Source organism: Eptesicus fuscus, chromosome 20 (genome assembly GCF_027574615.1).
Source record: "Eptesicus fuscus isolate TK198812 chromosome 20, DD_ASM_mEF_20220401, whole genome shotgun sequence".
NCBI lineage: Eukaryota > Metazoa > Chordata > Mammalia > Chiroptera > Vespertilionidae > Eptesicus > Eptesicus fuscus.
The window spans coordinates 27,529,226-27,548,585 of NC_072492.1; the positions used below are offsets into that span (position 1 = coordinate 27,529,226).

General features: G+C 41.4%; 1 protein-coding gene and 2 non-coding genes across 3 annotated transcripts; 1 reads left to right on the plus strand and 2 right to left on the minus strand.

Annotated features, from left to right (window-relative positions):
* Window positions 1-1,127: 1,127 nt before the first annotated feature.
* Window positions 1,128-1,231, minus strand: LOC114233862 (U6 spliceosomal RNA). The gene has a single exon (XR_003620051.2). It is a non-coding gene; the product is annotated as a U6 spliceosomal RNA (small nuclear RNA).
* A 2,579-nt stretch (window positions 1,232-3,810) lies between these two features.
* SMG8 (SMG8 nonsense mediated mRNA decay factor) lies at window positions 3,811-9,260 on the plus strand. The gene is made up of 4 exons (XM_008147708.3): window positions 3,811-5,569; window positions 5,913-6,058; window positions 6,300-7,172; window positions 8,791-9,260. Exons 1-4 carry the CDS (start codon window positions 3,811-3,813, stop codon window positions 8,986-8,988), a joined length of 2,976 nt encoding a protein of 991 aa, XP_008145930.1. The 3' UTR covers window positions 8,989-9,260.
* Window positions 9,261-11,089: 1,829 nt separating this feature from the next.
* On the minus strand, window positions 11,090-11,218 carry LOC114233879 (small nucleolar RNA SNORA3/SNORA45 family). The gene has a single exon (XR_003620067.1). It is a non-coding gene; the product is annotated as a small nucleolar RNA SNORA3/SNORA45 family (small nucleolar RNA).
* Window positions 11,219-19,360: the final 8,142 nt, after the last annotated feature.

A 19,360-nucleotide genomic window follows, 5' to 3' on the forward strand; every position in this document is an offset into this window, starting at 1 on the left:
GAGAGCACTTAGGGGCGAGATCAGACTGGCAGGGGGTTAGGGGTGAGATCAGGCTGGCAGGAGGTTAAGGGTGATCAGACCGGCAGGGGAGAGCAGTTGGGAGTGACCAGGCCAACAGGGGAGGGCCATTTGGGGTGACCAGGCCAGCAGGGGAGGGCAGTTGGGGACACTAGGCAAGCAGGTAGATGAGTGGTTAGGAGCCAGTGGTCCCAGATTGGAGAGGGTGCAGGCCGGGCTGAGGGTCAAACCCTCCCCTCCACCCTTCCCCCCCCCCCCCGCCGTGCATGAATTTTGTGTGCCGGGCCTCTAGTGTGAATAAAGGGAATGATCACTGAGAATAAAGTAGTTGAGCATTTGTACAAAATATTTTATTAGGCACTCATAATGTTTCTAATATTAATAAACCACTGTGTACTATATCAATTTTAAATTATGTAATCATTCTTGTGGTATAAAGGTTTATAAAAACATGTTATAGAAATTCTGTAGATAAATATTTGTAAAGCTGCTATTGCCATTGTACCAGTATTAAAATGTATTCTATCTTGCATCATTTATAATTTTTATGGCAGATTTTATATTGTACCCATTTGAGAATCCCGTAAATGTTATGGCTTCATTAAACTGTTGCTGATCATATGTTCCCAATGTTTATTTTGAGACTAAATGACAACCAGAGACTATAAACTACTATCATGGTACATCTGGTTATGTTTTTAAATAAAGAGCAATAAAAGAGCCTTTAGTTTTTCTCTTTTTTAATGTTTTCACCAGAACCATAGCACATAGAAAAAGGTACATAAAACATAAGTAAGTACATTAACAATTCAGAAAGCAAACACTCATCTAACCAAGAAGGAGACATTATAAATGTCTTCAGAAGTCCTGACTGTCCCCCTCCCATATTATAACCCCTTTCCTCTAAAACTAATTACTGATATGCTTGTTACAATAAATATTTCTTGTTTAGTCCTTTTAAGTATGGTTTATTTTATTTACATGCGATGGTTTATTTTGCTTGCTTCTGAACTCTTATGTAAATAAAATCATACATTATATATTCTTCTGTCTTCTTTCATTTATCCTCAATCAGAGGATTTCCCCCATTGATTTATTATTTATTTATTTAAAATATGGAATGTTTCACCAATTTGCATGTCATCCTTGCAGAGGGGCCATGCTAATCTCCGTATCGTTCTAATTTTAGTATATGTGCTGCCAAAGCAAGCACTCCCCATTGATTTTTTTAGAGAGTGGAAGGGAGGGAAAGAAAGAAACATTGATGTTAGAGAAACACATGGATTGGTTGCCTCCTACTTGGCACTAGGGATTGAATCTGTAACCCAGGAACATGCCCTGGACTGGAAATCAAAATCATGACCCCCTCGCTCTAACCACTGAGCACACCAGCCAAGGCTCTTCTGTTTTCTTTCAATCAACATTTATTTTTTTAAAGATTCAACCAGTTTGCCCTAGCTGGTTTGGCTCAGTGGATAGAGCATTGGCCTGCGGACCGAAGGGTCCCAGGTTCGATTCTGGTCAAGGGCACATACCCGGCCCAGGCCTTGGTCAGGGCTCCTACAGGAGGCAACCAATGGATCACATCGATATTTCTCTCTTTCCCTCTCTCTTCCACTCCAGAAATCAATGGAAAAATATCCTTGGGTGAGGATTAAAAGAAAAGGATTCAACCATTTTTGATGTGTGAATATGATTATCCATTCTATTATTAATGAGCATCAGTGTTGTTTCTCGTTTTTGGCTATTATGAAACTGCTAGGTTACAAAGTGCCTATTTTCTAGATACTGTCAAACTGCTTTCCAAGTGATTGTACCAATCTGTGGTCCCTTCAGCAAAGTGTAACAGTTGTTGTTTCTCCTGTTTTCTTAAAAAGAGTCTTTTCTATTTGGTTTTCAACATTTTGCTTACTTGGGAAGTCTATACAATGTGTGAGGTTAAGATACACTATTTTCCCTGTATTTATAAGTCAAAGAATTGTTAAAATAATATGTCAGCAAAGTCACTTACTAAACATAGCAAATAATCTCCATGTTGAGGACCACAATGTAATTTATGTGGATGAACATGTAGATGTTTTCATTTTAGTTGGCTTTTCAAAGAAAAATAGGATCTGGACATGTAGAAGGGAGGGAACAAGTAGAAAAAGAATTTATTTATTTATTTATTTTTAAAATATATATTTTATTGATTTTTTACAGAGAGGAAGGGAGAGGGATAGAAAGCTAGAAACATCGATGAGAGAGAAACATCGACCAGCTGCCTCCTGCATGCCTCCTACCGGGGATGTGCCCGCAACCAATGTATATGCCCTTGACCAGAATCGAACCTGGGACCTTTTAGTCCACAGACCGATGCTCTATCCACAGAGCCAAACCGGTTTTGGCAGAAAAAGAATTTAAAATAAATTTTAAAAACCCACCATTGCTCATTTCTAAAATCTTGTTAGTAAGAGTTGGTTGAGAAGAATTACTGAAGCTAAATATAGCTTAATATATTAAAAACACCAAAACCACCCACCACAACTTAGGGTCCTACCCTTCCTTTGAGAATTAAATGAGGCAATTCTTCCCCACCATTTTATTGAGATGCAACTAACATACAACATTATTAGTTTAAGGCATCCAACATAATTATTTGATATATGTATATATTGCAAAATTATTTCCACAGTAAATCTAGTTAACATCATTACCGCATATAGTTACAATTTTTTCCTTGCAATGAGAATTTTTAAGATGTATTATTCCCTTAGCAACTTCCTTCTTTTCCTTTCTCCCTTAGCAACTTTCAAATATGTAGTACAATACTATCATCTATAGTCACTATGCTACAATTACATCCCCAGAACTTTTTATCTTATTATACTTAAGTATGTACTTTCTGATCACCTTCACCCACTTCCTGCCCTCCCGCACCCCAATCTGTTCTCTGTTTCTACTGTTAGGTGTTTTTCTTTTTTTCTTTTTAAATAGATATATTTTATTGATTTTTTTCAGAGAGGAAGGGAGAGGGATAGAGAGTTAGAAACATTGATGAGAGAGAAACATCGGTCAGCTGCCTCCTGCACACCCCCCACTGGGGATGTGCCCGCAACCAAGGTACATGCCCTTGACCGGAATCGAACCTGGGACCTCTCAGTCCGCAGGCCGATGCTCTATCCACTGAGCCAAACCGGTCAGGGCCTTTTTCTTTTTTAAATTCCATTTATAAGATTACATATAAATGAGATAATCCCTGTTAATCCTCACGTGAGGGATATTATTTTTCCCCACTGATTTTTAGAGAAAATGGAAGGGAGGGGGAGAGACAGAGAGAGGAACATCGATGTTAGAGACACATCTATTGGTTGCCTCCCCCACGCACCCCGACAGGGGCTGGGGTTGGAGCCTGCCACCGAGGTCTGAGGTTCTTGCCTTTTGACCGGAATCGAACTGGGGACCGAAGTCTGCGGGCCGACGCTCTATCCACTGAGGCAAACTGGCTGGGGCATTGGCACTCTTCTTTTGCAGTGCTTTTATATATCTTGAAATGCAAACTAACTGCTTCTGATTGTCTTGTTGATATGATATCTCAATTCCTACAGTATCGGGTTGAGGAAAATCTTCAGTCGCTATTTTGCAGGACTAGGGAAAACCTCGGAGAAAAACTAGGAGAGGAGGTGCGAGCGGCGGAACCTAAAGTGAGGGCACAGCAGGAACTGAAGAAGCGGAGGAGGGATTTCAAAACAGGACGAAGGTCGGTTGAGTTTACCCGGCGGACCGGAAGGACTGGAGAGAAGTCTCGGCACCATGGCCGGCCCTGTCAGCTTGCGAGAGCTTCTAATGGGAGCTTCAGCTTGGAACAGCCCTGAAAGCACGGAGGGGTCCCCTCCAGAGGGCGGAGGGAGCGCGGCGAGCGGACCGGAGCCTCCTTGGCGAGAGGATGAGATCTGCGTGGTGGGAATCTTTGGCAAGACGGCTCTGCGACTGAATTCCGAGAAGTTCTCACTTGTGAACACGGTGTGCGACCGACAGGTCTTTCCCCTTTTTCGCCACCAAGATCCTGGGGACCCAGGGCCTGGGACCAGGGCCGAGACTGTCGCCACCGGGGAGGCCGGTGGAGCGGGCGACCCTGGGGCTGGGGCCGCGGATCCAGTTCGGGGAGGTGTAGCTGCCGCGGAAGGTAACCAAACTGGGCCAGACTCTCAGGACTACAGCCTTCTGCAGGCCTATTACAATCAGGAAAGCAAAGTTCTCTATCTTCTTCTCACTTCCATCTGTGACAATTCCCAGCTTCTGCGGGCCTGTCGGGCCCTTCAGAGTGGGGAAGCTGGAGGTGGCCTCTCTTTACCTCATGCAGAAGCACACGAGTTCTGGAAACATCAAGAAAAACTGCAGTGCCTCAGTCTCCTTTACCTTTTCTCCGTCTGTCATATCCTGCTTTTGGTCCATCCCACTTGTTCCTTTGACATCACTTACGATCGAGTATTCAGAGCCCTGGATGGACTAAGACAGAAAGTACTGCCCCTCCTCAAAACAGCCATTAAGGATTGTCCAGTTGGCAAAGACTGGAAACTAAACTGCCGACCTTGCCCGCCTAGACTTCTTTTCCTATTTCAACTCAATGGAGCCCTCAAAGTGGAACCCCCTCGGAGCCAAGACCCAGCGCATCCAGACAAACCCAAGAAGCATTCTCCCAAAAGGAGACTGCAACATGCCCTGGAGGACCAGATTTATAGAATCTTTCGGAAGAGTCGTGTCTTGACTAATCAGAGTATCAACTGCCTCTTTACTGTGCCTGCCAACCAAGCTTTTGTGTACATAGTTCCAGGGAGCCAGGAGGAGGACCCAGTAGGCATGTTGCTGGACCAACTTAGGAGTCATTGTACTGTGAAGGATCCTGAATCTTTGCTGGTGCCTGCACCCCTTTCTGGTCCCAGGCGATACCAGGTGATGAGGCAACACATCCGGCAACAACTTTCTTTCCACGTCGATAGCAGCAGTTCCAGTTCTTCAGGGCAACTAGTGGATTTCACTCTTCGGGAATTTCTGTGGCAGCATGTGGAGCTAGTCCTAAGCAAGAAAGGTTTTGACGACAGTGTGGGCAGGAACCCACAACCTTCTCATTTTGAACTTCCCACTTACCAGAAGTGGATCTCAGCAGCTTCAAAACTGTATGAAGTAGCTATTGATGGAAAAGAGGAGGATCTGGGGTCTCCCACTGGGGAGCTAACATCTAAGATTTTAAGCAGTATTAAAATCTTGGAAGGGTTTTTGGATATTGACACCAAATTCTCAGAAAACCGGTGTCAAAAAGCTTTACCCATGGCCCATAGTGCTTATCAGTCAAATTTGCCTCATAATTACACAATGACTGTCCATAAGAATCAACTTGCCCAGGCTCTGCGAGTATACAGTCAACATGCTAGGGGCCCAGCCTTTCACAAATATGCCATGCAGTTACATGAGGACTGCTACAAGTTTTGGAGCAATGGCCATCAGCTCTGTGAGGAGAGGAGTTTAACTGATCAACATTGTGTACATAAATTTCACTCATTACCTAAATCAGGTAAAGTTTTCTCAGCATTTTGAAATCAAAACTTGGAGCTGTCTTTTTATTCTGGTTTTAAGAGTGTTTGTTCACTATGTATTGATATTTTTAAAAAGAACCCTACAGAAATGTAGGCACATTGTATTTTTTCTTTCCTTTTGTAAAAAGAAAATAATCAGCTATGACTGCTAATTATTTTCTTGTATTTAGAACATGAATTCTAGGGGATTAGTAAATGAGAACTGTTAAATAATACAAAAATCTCATATTAACATTTTTGGGGTTAGATGTTATAGAGGGCAAAATAAATTTGATTCTGCTTTTTGTGTGTATCAAATTAATAGTGACTCTTATTTTCCAGGAGAAAAACCAGAGGCTGATAGAAATCCTCCTGTGCTATATCACAATAGCAGAGCTCGATCCACTGGGGCCTGTAACTGTGGAAGGAAACAAGCACCTCGAGATGATCCTTTTGATATCAAGGCAGCTAACTATGACTTTTATCAGGTAGACTCTGGATTTTTTTGTTTCTTTTTCTTGCTTTCTTTTTATTCACTACCAACTGAATAAAAATACATGTTTTCAGAAGTAAAATAACTAGAAAAGTAAATGTGACTATAGTGAGATATGTAGACAGGGAAGGTACTTGCTTACTCATTAATTGTTGATCACGCTTTTTAGAGTGAAGACTTATTTTAAATGAAAAATTCACAGGATTTTTTGTTTGTTTTTTCTTTCCTCTTTATAGCTTCTAGAAGAAAAATGTTGTGGAAAATTGGATCATATTAATTTTCCAATATTTGAACCAAGTACTCCAGATCCTGCTCCTGCCAAAAATGAATCTTCTCCTGCCCCTCCAGATACAGATGTTGATAAACTTAAAGAAAAAGAACCTCAAACCCAAGGAGAGAGCACAAGCCTGAGTTTAGCTTTGAGTTTAGGCCAATCCACAGATAGTTTAGGTACCTATCCAGCTGATCCACAAGCAGGAGGAGATAATCCAGAAGTCCATGGTCAAGGAGAAGTTAAAACTGAGAAGAGACCAAACTTGATTGATCGACAGGCATCCACAGTTGAATATCTCCCAGGCATGCTGCATTCAAATTGCCCTAAAGGTCTCCTACCTAAATTCTCGAGCTGGTCTTTGGTTAAACTAGGCCCTGCTAAGTCTTACAACTTTCATACAGGTTTGGATCAACAGGGCTTCATTCCTGGAACAAACTATCTTATGCCTTGGGACATTGTCATCAGGACCAGAGCTGAAGATGAAGGAGACTTGGACACAAATTCTTGGCCTGCTCCAAATAAAGCTATTCCTGGAAAGAGGAGTGCAGTTGTAATGGGAAGAGGAAGACGGCGAGATGACATAGCTCGCGCATTTGTGGGCTTTGAATATGAAGACTCTCGAGGTCGGAGGTTTATGTGCTCAGGACCTGACAAAGTGATGAAAGTACTGGGAAGTGGACCAAAGGAATCAGCTTTAAAAGCCCTGAATAGTGATATGCCCTTGTATATTCTGTCATCATCTCAGGGTAGAGGACTAAAACCACATTATGCTCAGCTTATGAGGCTTTTTGTTGTGGTTCCTGATGCTCCTTTGCAGATAATACTAATGCCTCAGGTAAGAAATACAACTCTGTCTTCAGAAACAAAAAATGCTGATGCTTATTTTTTGGTTTTTAACTTTATTGAGCTCTAGCTGGGTGGCTCTTTTGGTTGGAGCATCATCCTTGGTACATTAAAAGGTTGCAGGTTCGATTCCCACTTAAGATACATACTGTATCAATGTTTCTCTCTCTCTTCCTTCCTCTCTCTAAAATCCATAAAAACATATCCTCAGCCTTAGCTGGTTTGGCTCAGTGGATGGAGCATCGGCCTGCAGACTGAAGGGTTTTGGGTTCGATTGTATTCAAGGGCACATGCCCGAGTTGCAGGCTTGAACTCCAGTTGGGGGCAAGCAGGAGGCAGCTGATCAATGATTCTTATCATTGGTGTTTCTACCTCTCTCTTCCTCTCCCTTTCTCTCTGAAATCTATAAAAATATATTTAAAAAGAAAATATATATCCTCAGGTGAAGATTTTAAAAAATTATTGATTTTAGACAGAGAGGGATAAAGAAATGTTGATTTGTTTTTCCACCTATTTATGCATTCATTGGTTGTTTCTTGTATGTGTCCTGACTGAAGATCGAACCCACAAACTTTGGTATATTGGGATGATGCTCTAACCAGCTGAGCTACCCAGCAAAGGCCTGATGCTTGCTTTGATAGTTTTTGAAATATATATTTCAGAGAGAAAGGGAGAGGGGGAGATAGAAACATCATTGATGAGAGAGAATCATTGATTGGCTGCCTCCTGCATGTCTCCTACTGGGGATGGAGCCCACAACCTGGGCACGTGCCCTTGATTGGAATTGAACCTGAGACCCTTCAATCTGCAGGCCAACAGTCTATCCACTGAACCAGGGCTGTTTTGATTGTTTTTAAAAAGTACAGGATAATGTCAAAGTAATTATTTCATTAACCAGGACTTAATTTAGATACTTTTGCCCTGGCCGGCATGGCTCAGTTGGTTGAGCGTTGTTCTGTGCACCAAAAGGTCACCCGTTTGATTCCCAGTCAGGCACTTGTCCAGGTTGGGGCTCGATCCCCAGGTAGAGTGCTGATCAATGTTTCTCTATACCAATGATTCTATTTCTCTCTCGCTCTCCCTTCCTCTCTCTCTAAAATCAATAAAAACAGCTCTAGCTAGTTTTGCTCAGTGGCTAGAGCATCAACCTACAGACTTAAGGGTCTCGGGTTCGATTCTGTCAAGGGCATATACCTGAGTTTCAGGCCCAATCCCCAGTGCCGGTCGGTGTGGGCAGGAAGCAAACAATTGGTATGTCTCTCACATCGATGCTTCTCTCTGTCTCTACCTCTCCCTTCCACTCTCTCTAAAAATCAATGGAAAAAATATCCTCAGTGAGGATTAACAAAAACAAAATAAACAAACAAAAAAAAAACATTAAAAAAAATGTTTAAATGTGTGTTCATCAGTTCATGCCATCAAGTCACATCGATTGGTTCAGAGGCAGAACTTGAAGTTAAAATCTGTAGAAAAGCAGGATAATATTTGAGCTTAAACAATGAAATATTGGAGTGTACTATTACCTACAAACCTATTGTTTATTTAGGCATTTATTTTCAGATGTTTCTTATTGAAAAATGAAAAATAATTATATTTCCTGTGTTTTTCAGGTTCAACCAGGCCCACCACCATGTCCAGTATTCTACCCAGAAAAACAAGAAATCACTCTCCCACCAGATGGCCTCTGGGTTTTGCGATTTCCTTATGCATATGTGACAGAGAGAGGACCTTGTTTCCCTCCAAAAGAAAATGTGCAATTAATGAGTTACAAGGTTCTCCGGGGGGTTCTTAAAGCAGTAACACAATAAGTGTGTTCCAGCCAGTTCAGTTCTGTTCTTCAGCTAGTTTTTGTTTTGGGTGTATATGGTGTGTTTTATTTGGTATGTGTATATTGTGTTTTCTTGAACCCAAAAATGTGTTTTGGTTACAGAAGATCAGTATTTGGACAATAATTGTTCTATTTCCTGATATTGTTGATATTTATTGTCAGTGAGGCTACAACTTCCTAATAAACATTGGTCATTCTAGAAAAGGATTTTAAAAACATGGTTGATACTTCTGTTTTCTCTTGTTTCTATTTCACTGCCCATAATTAAGTATGTTTCTATTAAAACTGAATGTTGCATAATCACGTTGAGCCAAAACTTTGGACTAGGACTAACACTGTTCCTACTGAATTCATGACCTTTATAAAAATGTATTTTTTCTACAACTTATCACATGTTTTTAAAAATTACATGATAATTTATGTATAGTTCTTACCTGCATGTTACAGGATACCAGGAATCCTTCCCAGTGTATCTCCAATCTCCTCTCCCAAGCTTACCTATAGTAAAAGGCTATCTTCACTTCTGCAGTTTAAAGAAGAAAATTCAACTGCAGTCACCACCATTCCCTGAATATTATGAGATAATCGTTTTACATTGCCTTTACAAAGAATGGAAGGATGTAAAAGTGAACTGCGTCCAACACAGCCAGGGGTGAACCTAAGGAGGGGCAGTGAAGGATTAAAGAAGACAGACAAGAGAATACTGTTGGGACCAGATGGATCACTGCCTGGATGAGGAAACAGTGACCCAGCCTGTAAGCTGAAGCTTTATTTTATAGTCAGATCACACAAAGCAAAGCAAGGGGAGTGGTCAACATGTTTACAATGTTCTTGTAAGTTTTAAATCTATTTCGTTACTCAAGCCTTGTTTTGGCAGCACTTGCTACACCTCCCACAGCCCATTGGCTACCTAGGAACAAGGGAGAACTATAAGGTCAAGCTTTATTGTGCTAGGAGGGCTCTGCCCTCCAAGCTGGGACTTGTATGTGGCTCTGCCACAGGTCATTCTGAAACTTGACCCTACAGCTGCACCCTACATACAAGAAAGAGGAGCAGAGCCCTAGCTGGTTTGGCTCGGTGGATAGAGCGTTGGCCTGAAGATTGAAAGGTCCCAGGTTAGATTCCAGTCAAGGGCACATGCCTGGGTTGCATGCTCAATCCCCAGTAGGCAGCCGATCAATGATTCTCTGTCATTGATGTTTCTATCTCTCCCTCTCTGAAATCAATAAAAATATATTAAAAAAAAAAAAAAGAAAGAGCAGCAGAGATCAGAGTCACAAATACATTAGAGATTGACACTTGGCTCTTTCAATATTTTACTTTCCTTTTGAAAAATTCTTTTTTGGTGGTATGTAACCTGTGTTTTCCATTAACACTAATATTATAATCCTACCTCACTTATGGTAGATTTGGCATGTAAAAGCATTTTGGGGGTAAATCTATAGTATGCTGGGAAGGTGAGGGAGAATTGGAATACAATATTAACTAACAAAACACAGTATTTAAGATAATGTAGGGCTATAGCTGGCTGGGTTGCTGAGGTGGTTAGAGTGTTGTCCCAATGCGCAAAGGTTGTAGTTTCAATTCCTGGTCAAGGCACATATAAGAATTAACCAATTAATGCATAAATAAGTGGAACAAAATGTTTCTCAGTCTCTTTTCCTGTCTCTCAAAAGTCAATTTTTAAAGAAAGGTAAGGAAAAAGGTATTTAGAATTCAATATAATTCTTGTTGGGCCCTACTCTTTGTTTGTTGTTGTTTTATCTTATTAGAGACAAAGAGAAAATACTCACTGAACTATTGAATTTTATTTTGGTGGATTTATGAAATCTTTTGTGGTTTTCATTTAATATGAAAGATTCCTTGTAACATTCTCATAAAAATCATTAAGATAATACTGTAAATTTGGAGTGAAATGGGAAAGCTTGTTAAATGGTCAGTGTTGATTGCTTATTTTCATAAATCATGACTCCATAACTAAATATTATCTTCCTAAGTACTAGCAATTTTAGACCTAAATTATCTAAATGATTGACTCAGTGTTTCATTTTATTTATTTATTTATTTATTTAATTTTTTGCCTATGTTTCTGATCTGGGCACTACCAGGGGCACTTGCTGCCCTGTCAGTGAATCAAGACCAGCAGATTCTCTCCGAGAACTCTAGCACGCCAGGACAATAGCTGTCAAGATGTGACTCTAGTCTCCGGTCAGTGTTTCATTTTAGCCTGCCATTGTACACTCAATCTTTAACTTAAAGATGAATATAAGTTTTTGTACATTTAGCTGACATTACTAAATTATTTTCTTAATGATTTTTATCTAAGTAGAGTCTTAATCTGAATTAATTTTGTTCCCTCAACCCCAGGCAAGTCATTGCTGGCTTTATGCTTAAAATTCCAAAAAATACAGGAGAGGTCAGTGAGATGTTGGCTGGCTTACCAAAACTCATTGGAAAATGCAACAAGACTTTGTCAAAAATAAAATAAGGTGGCAGAGACTCATGCACTCTTTGAATAGACTGGAATTAAAGCAAATTTCAAGACCTTGTTTTCGATGGCATTTGTGGCTATGAGTTATTACTTTAACATCAGTGGTTCTTTAATAAATAGTATAAGGTAAACAAATAACAAAAATTATGTTTTCTTATTAATTTATTTCCCAGAAAAACAAGCCACTTGATCTTTGAGTTTGTTCTGTGTTTTCAGTTGTTTTTTTGTCTCTGCCTTAAATGGTTTTGTTATATATACTTTAGTGCAAGCATGTTAAACTCACAGGCAGCAGACCGCATTCTTCATTCCCATCAGCTGCGAGTTTGACATGCTTGCTCTAGGGGAGTGTTCTTGCTGTTTTATGGCTAGCGAGCATTCCCAGGGACATAGACAGCATTAATTAGTCAGAACAATAATATTATATTATGATGTGGATTTTCCCAGCCAACAAGAAAGGATTTGGAATTTTCAGTTATCTGTAGCTTGAGTTTCTGATTTTTCCTCTCATCAATTTTTTCCTTGTAGATAGAATCTTAGAAAATTATTTCATTTTTTAATTAACTGACCTTATCTAGGGCTCTTCAAGTTCTTTGTCTCTGGTGGTTTGTGGATCAACTACCTATAGCACAACTCCCTGGGGTGGTTGGAAATATGCAGATTTTATCCTGACAGCCCCAAACTGTGAATTAATTGTGGTGTCTGTCTGAGAAATGTTCCTTTATAAAGGTAATAAATAGCCTGGCTCGCATGGCTCAATGGTTGAGCATCAACCTATGAACAAGCAGATCATGATTTGATTCCCCGTCAGGGCACATACCTGGGTTGCAGGCTCAATCCCCAGTGTGGGGCGTGCAGGAGGCAGCCAGTCAATGATTCTCATCATTGATGTTTCTCTCTCTCTCTCCCTCTCCCTTCTTATCTGAAATAAACAAAAAATATATTTTTAAAAAAGGTAATAATTCTTTCATTCTCTAAAGATTAAGGAAAGTTATATATGTATATGCCATTTTCAGTTAGCTTTATATTAACCAAGAGACCTGAGAAGATTTCTCAACCAACTAATCAATGAAGTTCAAAACCACTCCTGAAGGGTAGTTGGTGTCTGTATTAGTTTCATAGGTCTACTGGAACAAAGTACCACAAACTTAGCTTAAACAACAGTTTGGGTGTATAGAAGTCCAAAATTGAAATGTTACGGCCCATTATTTATGTGCCCGCCCCCCCCCCCCCAAATTCATATGTTGAAACCCAACCACCAATGCAATAGTATTATTTCATTTGGCAAGTAATTAGGGTTACATGAGATCAATAGTGCCCTTGTAAAGGTCATGAAGAGCTTGCATCCTCTCTGTCTACTCTCCATGTGAGGATGCCCTGTGATATCAGCAGTGTACTCTAGGCAACCTATTTATGTCTCATATCTATGTTTCTCTCTTTCTCCCCCACACCCTACCCTCTTGTGTCTCTTTAAAATCAATAAACATATCTTTGGGTGAGAATTTAAAAAGTAAGTCAAACATGGATATTGAGAATTTCAGCTATGTCACATTGGCAGTCCAGTCATGCATGTGCCCCTTAGCAACCAAGCACCCCTCCCCCACCTCAGGTTCTAACCTTTATTATTCTTGGGCCGAAGTTACTATAGAAAGGTTGCCTTTTCCCCAGAATCACCAGGGATCACGTGATTCCTTTCACCTGCAGAAAAGGTAATTATCTCCCTCTGGGTCTCCCCTCACCACTCACAGTGAGGATGGATGATTTGGTCTGCACACTTGGGTGGCCCAGAGCCCAGGCATGGTAGGGTGTGGGGAGGGGGTGTAAAAGAAGTTGGGGAGTTGGGGGGTATTGAAGAGCTTTCCAAGAAAGCCACAGGTCCTGGCATCTCAGGAAATTCAGAAGAGCTAGTCCAGTCTGGCAATCTGAGCTCCTCTTCAAAGCTGAAATCTGAGAGAGTTCCTCCCAATGGCCATACTGCTTCCAGGAAGAGTAGCTGACCTACAAATACACCAGTTAGTGTGGTGTGAAATGGGACACACTTTACAGTTCAAAAATGTTGCCATTTCCTTGAAATTCTCAATTTTTAAAATAATTCTCACCCAAAAATATGTTTATTGATTTTAAAGAGAGACAGGGGGTAGGGCTTAACCCTCATGATATCATCTAACCCTAAGTATTTGACAAAAGAAATAATACTATTGCATTGGTGGTTGGGTTTCAACATATGAGTTTGGGTGGGGGGGGACATAAATATTGGACCGAAACATTTCCATTTTGGACTTCTATACACCCAAACTGTAAGAGAATACATTTATGCTGTTTAATCTAAGTTTGTGGTACTTTGTTACAGTAGACCTATGAAACTAATACAGACTCCAACTACCCTTCAGGAGTGGTTTTGACCTTCAGTGATTAGTGGGTTGAGAAATCTTCTCAGGTCTCTTGATTAATATACAGCTAACTGAAAATGGCATATACATATATAACTTTCCTTAATCTTTAGAGAATTCAAGAATTATTACCTTTTTAAAAGTATATTTTTATTGGTTTCAGAGAGGAAGGAAGAGGGAGAGAGAGAAACATCAATGATGAGTGAGGATCATTGATTGACTGCCTCTTGCATGCAACCTACTGGGGATCAAGCCCACAACTTGGGCATGTGCCCTTGACCGGAATCAAATCTGGGATCCTTCACTCCTCAGGCCATTGTTCTATCCACTGAGCCAAACCATTTAGGGCTAACTTGTTTATTGTTTGGCATTTTTTAATGAATGGGAATACTTATGCTAGCATGAAATAATTAGCTTACAGTATATTTCACAGTAAAAGCAATGAATGACCTAATCTATTGAGCAGTTAATTATCTCATTTGTTTTCCTCCAAACTGTTTGTAAGGCTTAGAACGAAGATGGCAGAGGTACCCAAGAAGATGAATACAAAAGTGGTTGTCCCTTGAAAGGTTCAGTAATTCAAAGGGCTATTTTTAGTGTCATGTGAGGCTCATTATAATCACTTCCTTTAAGACAAAAAGAATCCATTTGCTAAAGAGTACCATTAATTAGCTTAATAAAGATTAATGACATACAAGGCTCTAGGTACCATGGACAAAGGATCATAATTGAGTTTTTATAGAAATGAACATCTCCTTATATCTCAATAAATAGAATTATTAGGGAAGCATTTCATCTTTGACAAGGAGGAGGATGAAGAGATTTTTAATTTTGTAACTAGTGCACAAAATTCGTGCACAAAAGGGGTTTTTCCTCTGCCCAGCCTGCAGCCTCTCCAATGAGGGACCCCTTGGGGGATTTCTGACTGTTGGTTTAGGCCCAATCCCTGTGGAATCGGGCCTAAACCGGCAGTCGGACATCCTTCTTGCAATCTGGGACCACTGGCTCCTAACGATTCACCTGTATGCTTGCCTGATTGACCCTAACTAATTATGCCTGCCTGCCTAATCACCCCTAACTGCTCTCCCCTGCCCGGCCTGATCTTGCATACACCTGCCATCCCCTGCTGGCCTGGTTGCCCTCAACTGCCCTCCCTGGCTGGCCTAATATTGCCCCCAAATGCCTTACCCTGCTGGCCTGGTTGCCCCAACCTGCCATCCCCTGCCAGCATAATCTCGTCCCCAATGGCCCTCCCCTGAACACCTGATCTCGCCAACTGCCTTCCCCTGCCGGCCTGGTTGCCCTCAACTGCCCTCTCTGGCCGGCCTAATCTCTTCCCCAACTGCCCTCCCCTGCTGGCCTGACTTTGCCCCCAACTGCCCTCCCCTGTAGGCCTGGTTGCCCCCAACTTCCCTCCCCTGCCAGCCTCATCTTGCCCCCAACTGCAGTCTCCTGCAGGCCTAATCTCGCCCCCCAACTACCCTCCTCTGCCGGCCAATTTGGTTCTGATTGGTCAGTTTCTATGCCAGTCAGCATCAAAAGCTCTGCCTCCTAGGCAGCTATTGGTTCCTCACACTTCACCCAGATTTGGTTTTGATTGGTCAGTTTCTATGGCAGTCAGTGTCTCTGGGCCTGATCAGAAAGGTGGGGCTGATCAGCAGTCCCAGTGGAGTCCTGGAGAGAAATGGAGGCGCAGCTGCTGGCCACACTGGGAGCGAAAGAGAGAGAGGCAAGTGCTGGTCAAAAGCTGCCACAGAGGCAATGTCCCTGCTTCTCTCTTCAGGCCTCTCCTCCCTCTGGCCCTGATTCACAGCCCCCTCAGAAATTAGTGCTGGGGCACCATGCTTGCAGCTGAAGCAGTCAGCGCTGGGTTGCCATGGCAATCCAGCACTGACTTCCTGTCTGGTTGAGCTTTGAGCTTTGGTGGTAATGGTCATTACACTCTGCCTCTTTATTATAGAGATTAGTAAAGTTAGAGGCATTTTTGATATATTTACTTATGTAGACATTTCTAACTATATCACTTAGCCATCATTTTTTCATTGTTTTTAGTGATTTCAGAGAGAAAAAGGGAGAGGAGAGGGAGGTAGAAACATAATGAGAGAGAATGGCCCCCAGGATTGAGCCTGAAACCCGGGCAAGTGCCCTGACAAGGAAGCAAATCATGACCCCCTGGTTCATGGGTCGATGCTCAACCATTAAGCCATATTGACTGGGCTTAACCATCATTTTATTTTTTAAAACTATTTTTTTTTATTGATTTCAGAGAGGAAGGGAGAGGGAGAGAGAGAGAGAAACATCAATGATGAGAGAGAATCATTGATTGGCTGACTCCTGCACACTCCCTACTGGGGAACAAACCTTAATCTGGGCATGTGCCCTTGACCAAAATCAAAACTGGGACCCTTAAATCCACAGACCAATGATCTATCCACTGAGCCTAACCAGCTAGGGCTTAACCATTTGAAACATTTATTTTTAATATTGGTATAACAATTTCTACATTGAAATCCTTAACACAAGTCTGTTCTCTTGGAAACTTAATATGTTCTTAACAATAATGTTTATATAACTAATCTAATTAAACACGTAATGTATAAATATTCACCTGGTTTAGATTACTGCTTCATTATAAAAAATTCTGAGATAATGGCATTTAAATTAATGCAAGTGTTCTATATTTACTGTCATATAGAAGAAAATATGAGGTTAAGCTGAATTCCTCTCTTCTTTCACAGCCCTTCAAAAGTGTAAAAATCATTATGGGTTGTAAAAACACACACCATAGGCCCAAGTTGATCCATGGGCCCTAAATATAAATATAAGGAGCTGGTATATGAACACTTATAACACCAGGCTCAGATGGATGTGAATAATAATTCAGACCTCATTACCACTTTTCCTCTATAAGTAAACAGTTTTTCCTATCTATATCTTGCCTATCCTATATAATAAAGAGGTAATATGCAAAAGGACCATCATGCCCTCACACAAGATGGTCGCCCCATGTGGTCACAAATGGTCTGTTGACTGAGTAAATGAATGAAATGAGCAAATGTGAAAATGAAATTACTTTTTCCAAGTGAAGCTACCTGCTAACAAGGAGCACTGAAGACAAATTTTTACATGCTGACTGCTGCAGGGAAGGCTAGCCTGTACAGTGAATCCATGAAGCAGTTCTGGACAACAAGGAAGCTTCAGAAACTCTCTGGCCCCTTGGGAATAGAGACAGTTGTCACCTTGGATAACCTGGCTACACTTCTTGCTGGCAACCATTTCCTTCATGCTACTGAAAACACACACACACACACACACACACACACACACACACACACACACACACAAGAAAAACAAAAAGAAAAAGAAAAACAGTCTCTCTGATGCCTGAGGCCTTTCCTTGATTTTAAGATATTATTCATTTTCTGAATTTAAGACATTAATCGTGTGTACTTGCCAAAATATAAAGGTACACATAATCACTATTAAGGCCCTGAATTAAATAAATCTAATGCGAATGCCCTCTTTTCTCAACTATATATTAACTTGTGAAACATTTCCTTCATTACTCTGGCAGTGATGGCCTTTATGCTGTGAACATCTCAATACCTAAAGCTTATGAAATGGTCTTAATGTTCAATTGAGAGGGGAAGAAATGTATTACTCACAATGGGTACCAAGTAATTGTTTCCTAATCTTTGCAGTACCTATAATATCTGAGTGGCTGTGTGAAATGTTTACAGGCTAGAACGAGGTAGACCAGAGTCTGCAAATTAATGACTGCCGATCATCTTTTCAATGACAGGATTGAAGAAGGTGTTGAGCAGGGTACACAAGGGAGGGTGGTCTACCTGAGTCACATCTGAGGAGAGTTCTCAGATTCAGCAGAGGTGAAGTCAGTGAGGAAGGATTATGGGTAAGAATAGGTAGCAAGGTCAGCAAAAAGCCAGATCATGAAGTCAATCAGAGAGGCTTATGGAGACGTAATTATAAAGTGAAACCTTTGGGAAATCTAAGCCTCCCTCACTCATTCAGAGGCATTAAAATGGTCCATGAGAGGTTGGGTGAGTGGGAAGAGATCAACCAAAGACTTGCATGCGTATATGCTTAACCCATGGACAGAGACAATAGGGTGGTGAAGGCCTGGGGTGGGGGGAGGGGGGCTTGTAAAACGGGTCCAAGGGGGGAAAGGAGGATATATGTAATACTTTCAACAATAAAGATTTTAAAAAATAATCATGGTTAATAATAGTAACAATAAAAAATGGTCCATGAAAAAAGAATGAAGTTTAAATCAAGGCACATACCTGGTAATTAACGATACTTCTGTGGCTCTGAGAAAGTAACATGCGACAGCATTTTAGATGGCATAAGATTTCTACAATGCATTAAAGAATGTTTAAACATTTTTTTGGGGAACTGGAGTTTTGAATAGGCAGTTTGAGAGTGGTGACGATGATAAAGCATCCTTTAGGTTATAACTCATGAAAGATTTTCTCAAGCATACATATTTTATTTTTTAAAATATATCTTATTGATTTTTCACAGAGAGGAAGGGAGAGGGATAGAGAGTTAGAAACATCAATCAGAGAGAAACATCAATCAGTTGCCTCCTCCACACCCCATTCTGGGGATGTGTCCACAACAAAGGTACATGCCCTTGACCAGAATGGAGCCTGGGACCCTTGAGTCTGCAGGCTGATGCTCTATCCACTGAGCCAAACTGGTTAGGGCAAGCACACATATTTTAAAACCACATAATAGTAAAGCAAGCAAGATTCCTCCTGTGAACATTTGTTAAATTAAGGGGCAGCATAAAATGACATGAGCTTTAACATCATCAAATTTGGTTTTGACCTCGAGCTTCTACAGTTATTGTCATGAGCCTTAAATAAGTCTTTTCACCCTCCCGAGTTTGTTTCTTTATCTAAAACACAAATGATAAAAATTAAAAAATGGGAACCAGCGGATGGGTGTCGTGACCCATCGGTATGCCTTCTGTGAGCCAGAGTGCCTGCAAATGCCAGCCTGTTCTTCCTGACTCAGTGCTTCATCCGGGGGAGCTGGGAGGGGTACACCTGCGCCCAGCTTCCCTGCAGATTCCGGGAAAAGCTGCTCTGGTTTCAGGCCTTTTGGGCTCCGTGGGCATCCCTGGCTGACAGGGTGACCCTCCATGACGGCACAGGAGTGGGCGCCCTGCAGCCTTGGGAAGGCCAGGCTGGGAGAACCCTGAGGACGCTGAGGGCGGTCCCCTGACCTTTAAGTGAAATGTCACCCGGAAACAAAACCGCCCATTCCCTTCTATTCCCCAAGGCAACTGCGGAGGGGGTTCATTTCCCGAACGAGTTTCTCTGAAATCCTAACATTTGAGAAGCAGGAGGAGCAACCTGTGCTGGCTGAGGGGAGTTCTCTCCAAAAGCAGTTGGGCTGGCTGAGTGCCCAGGTCCCCTGTGAGCACAGGCCCCGCTCACAGGAGA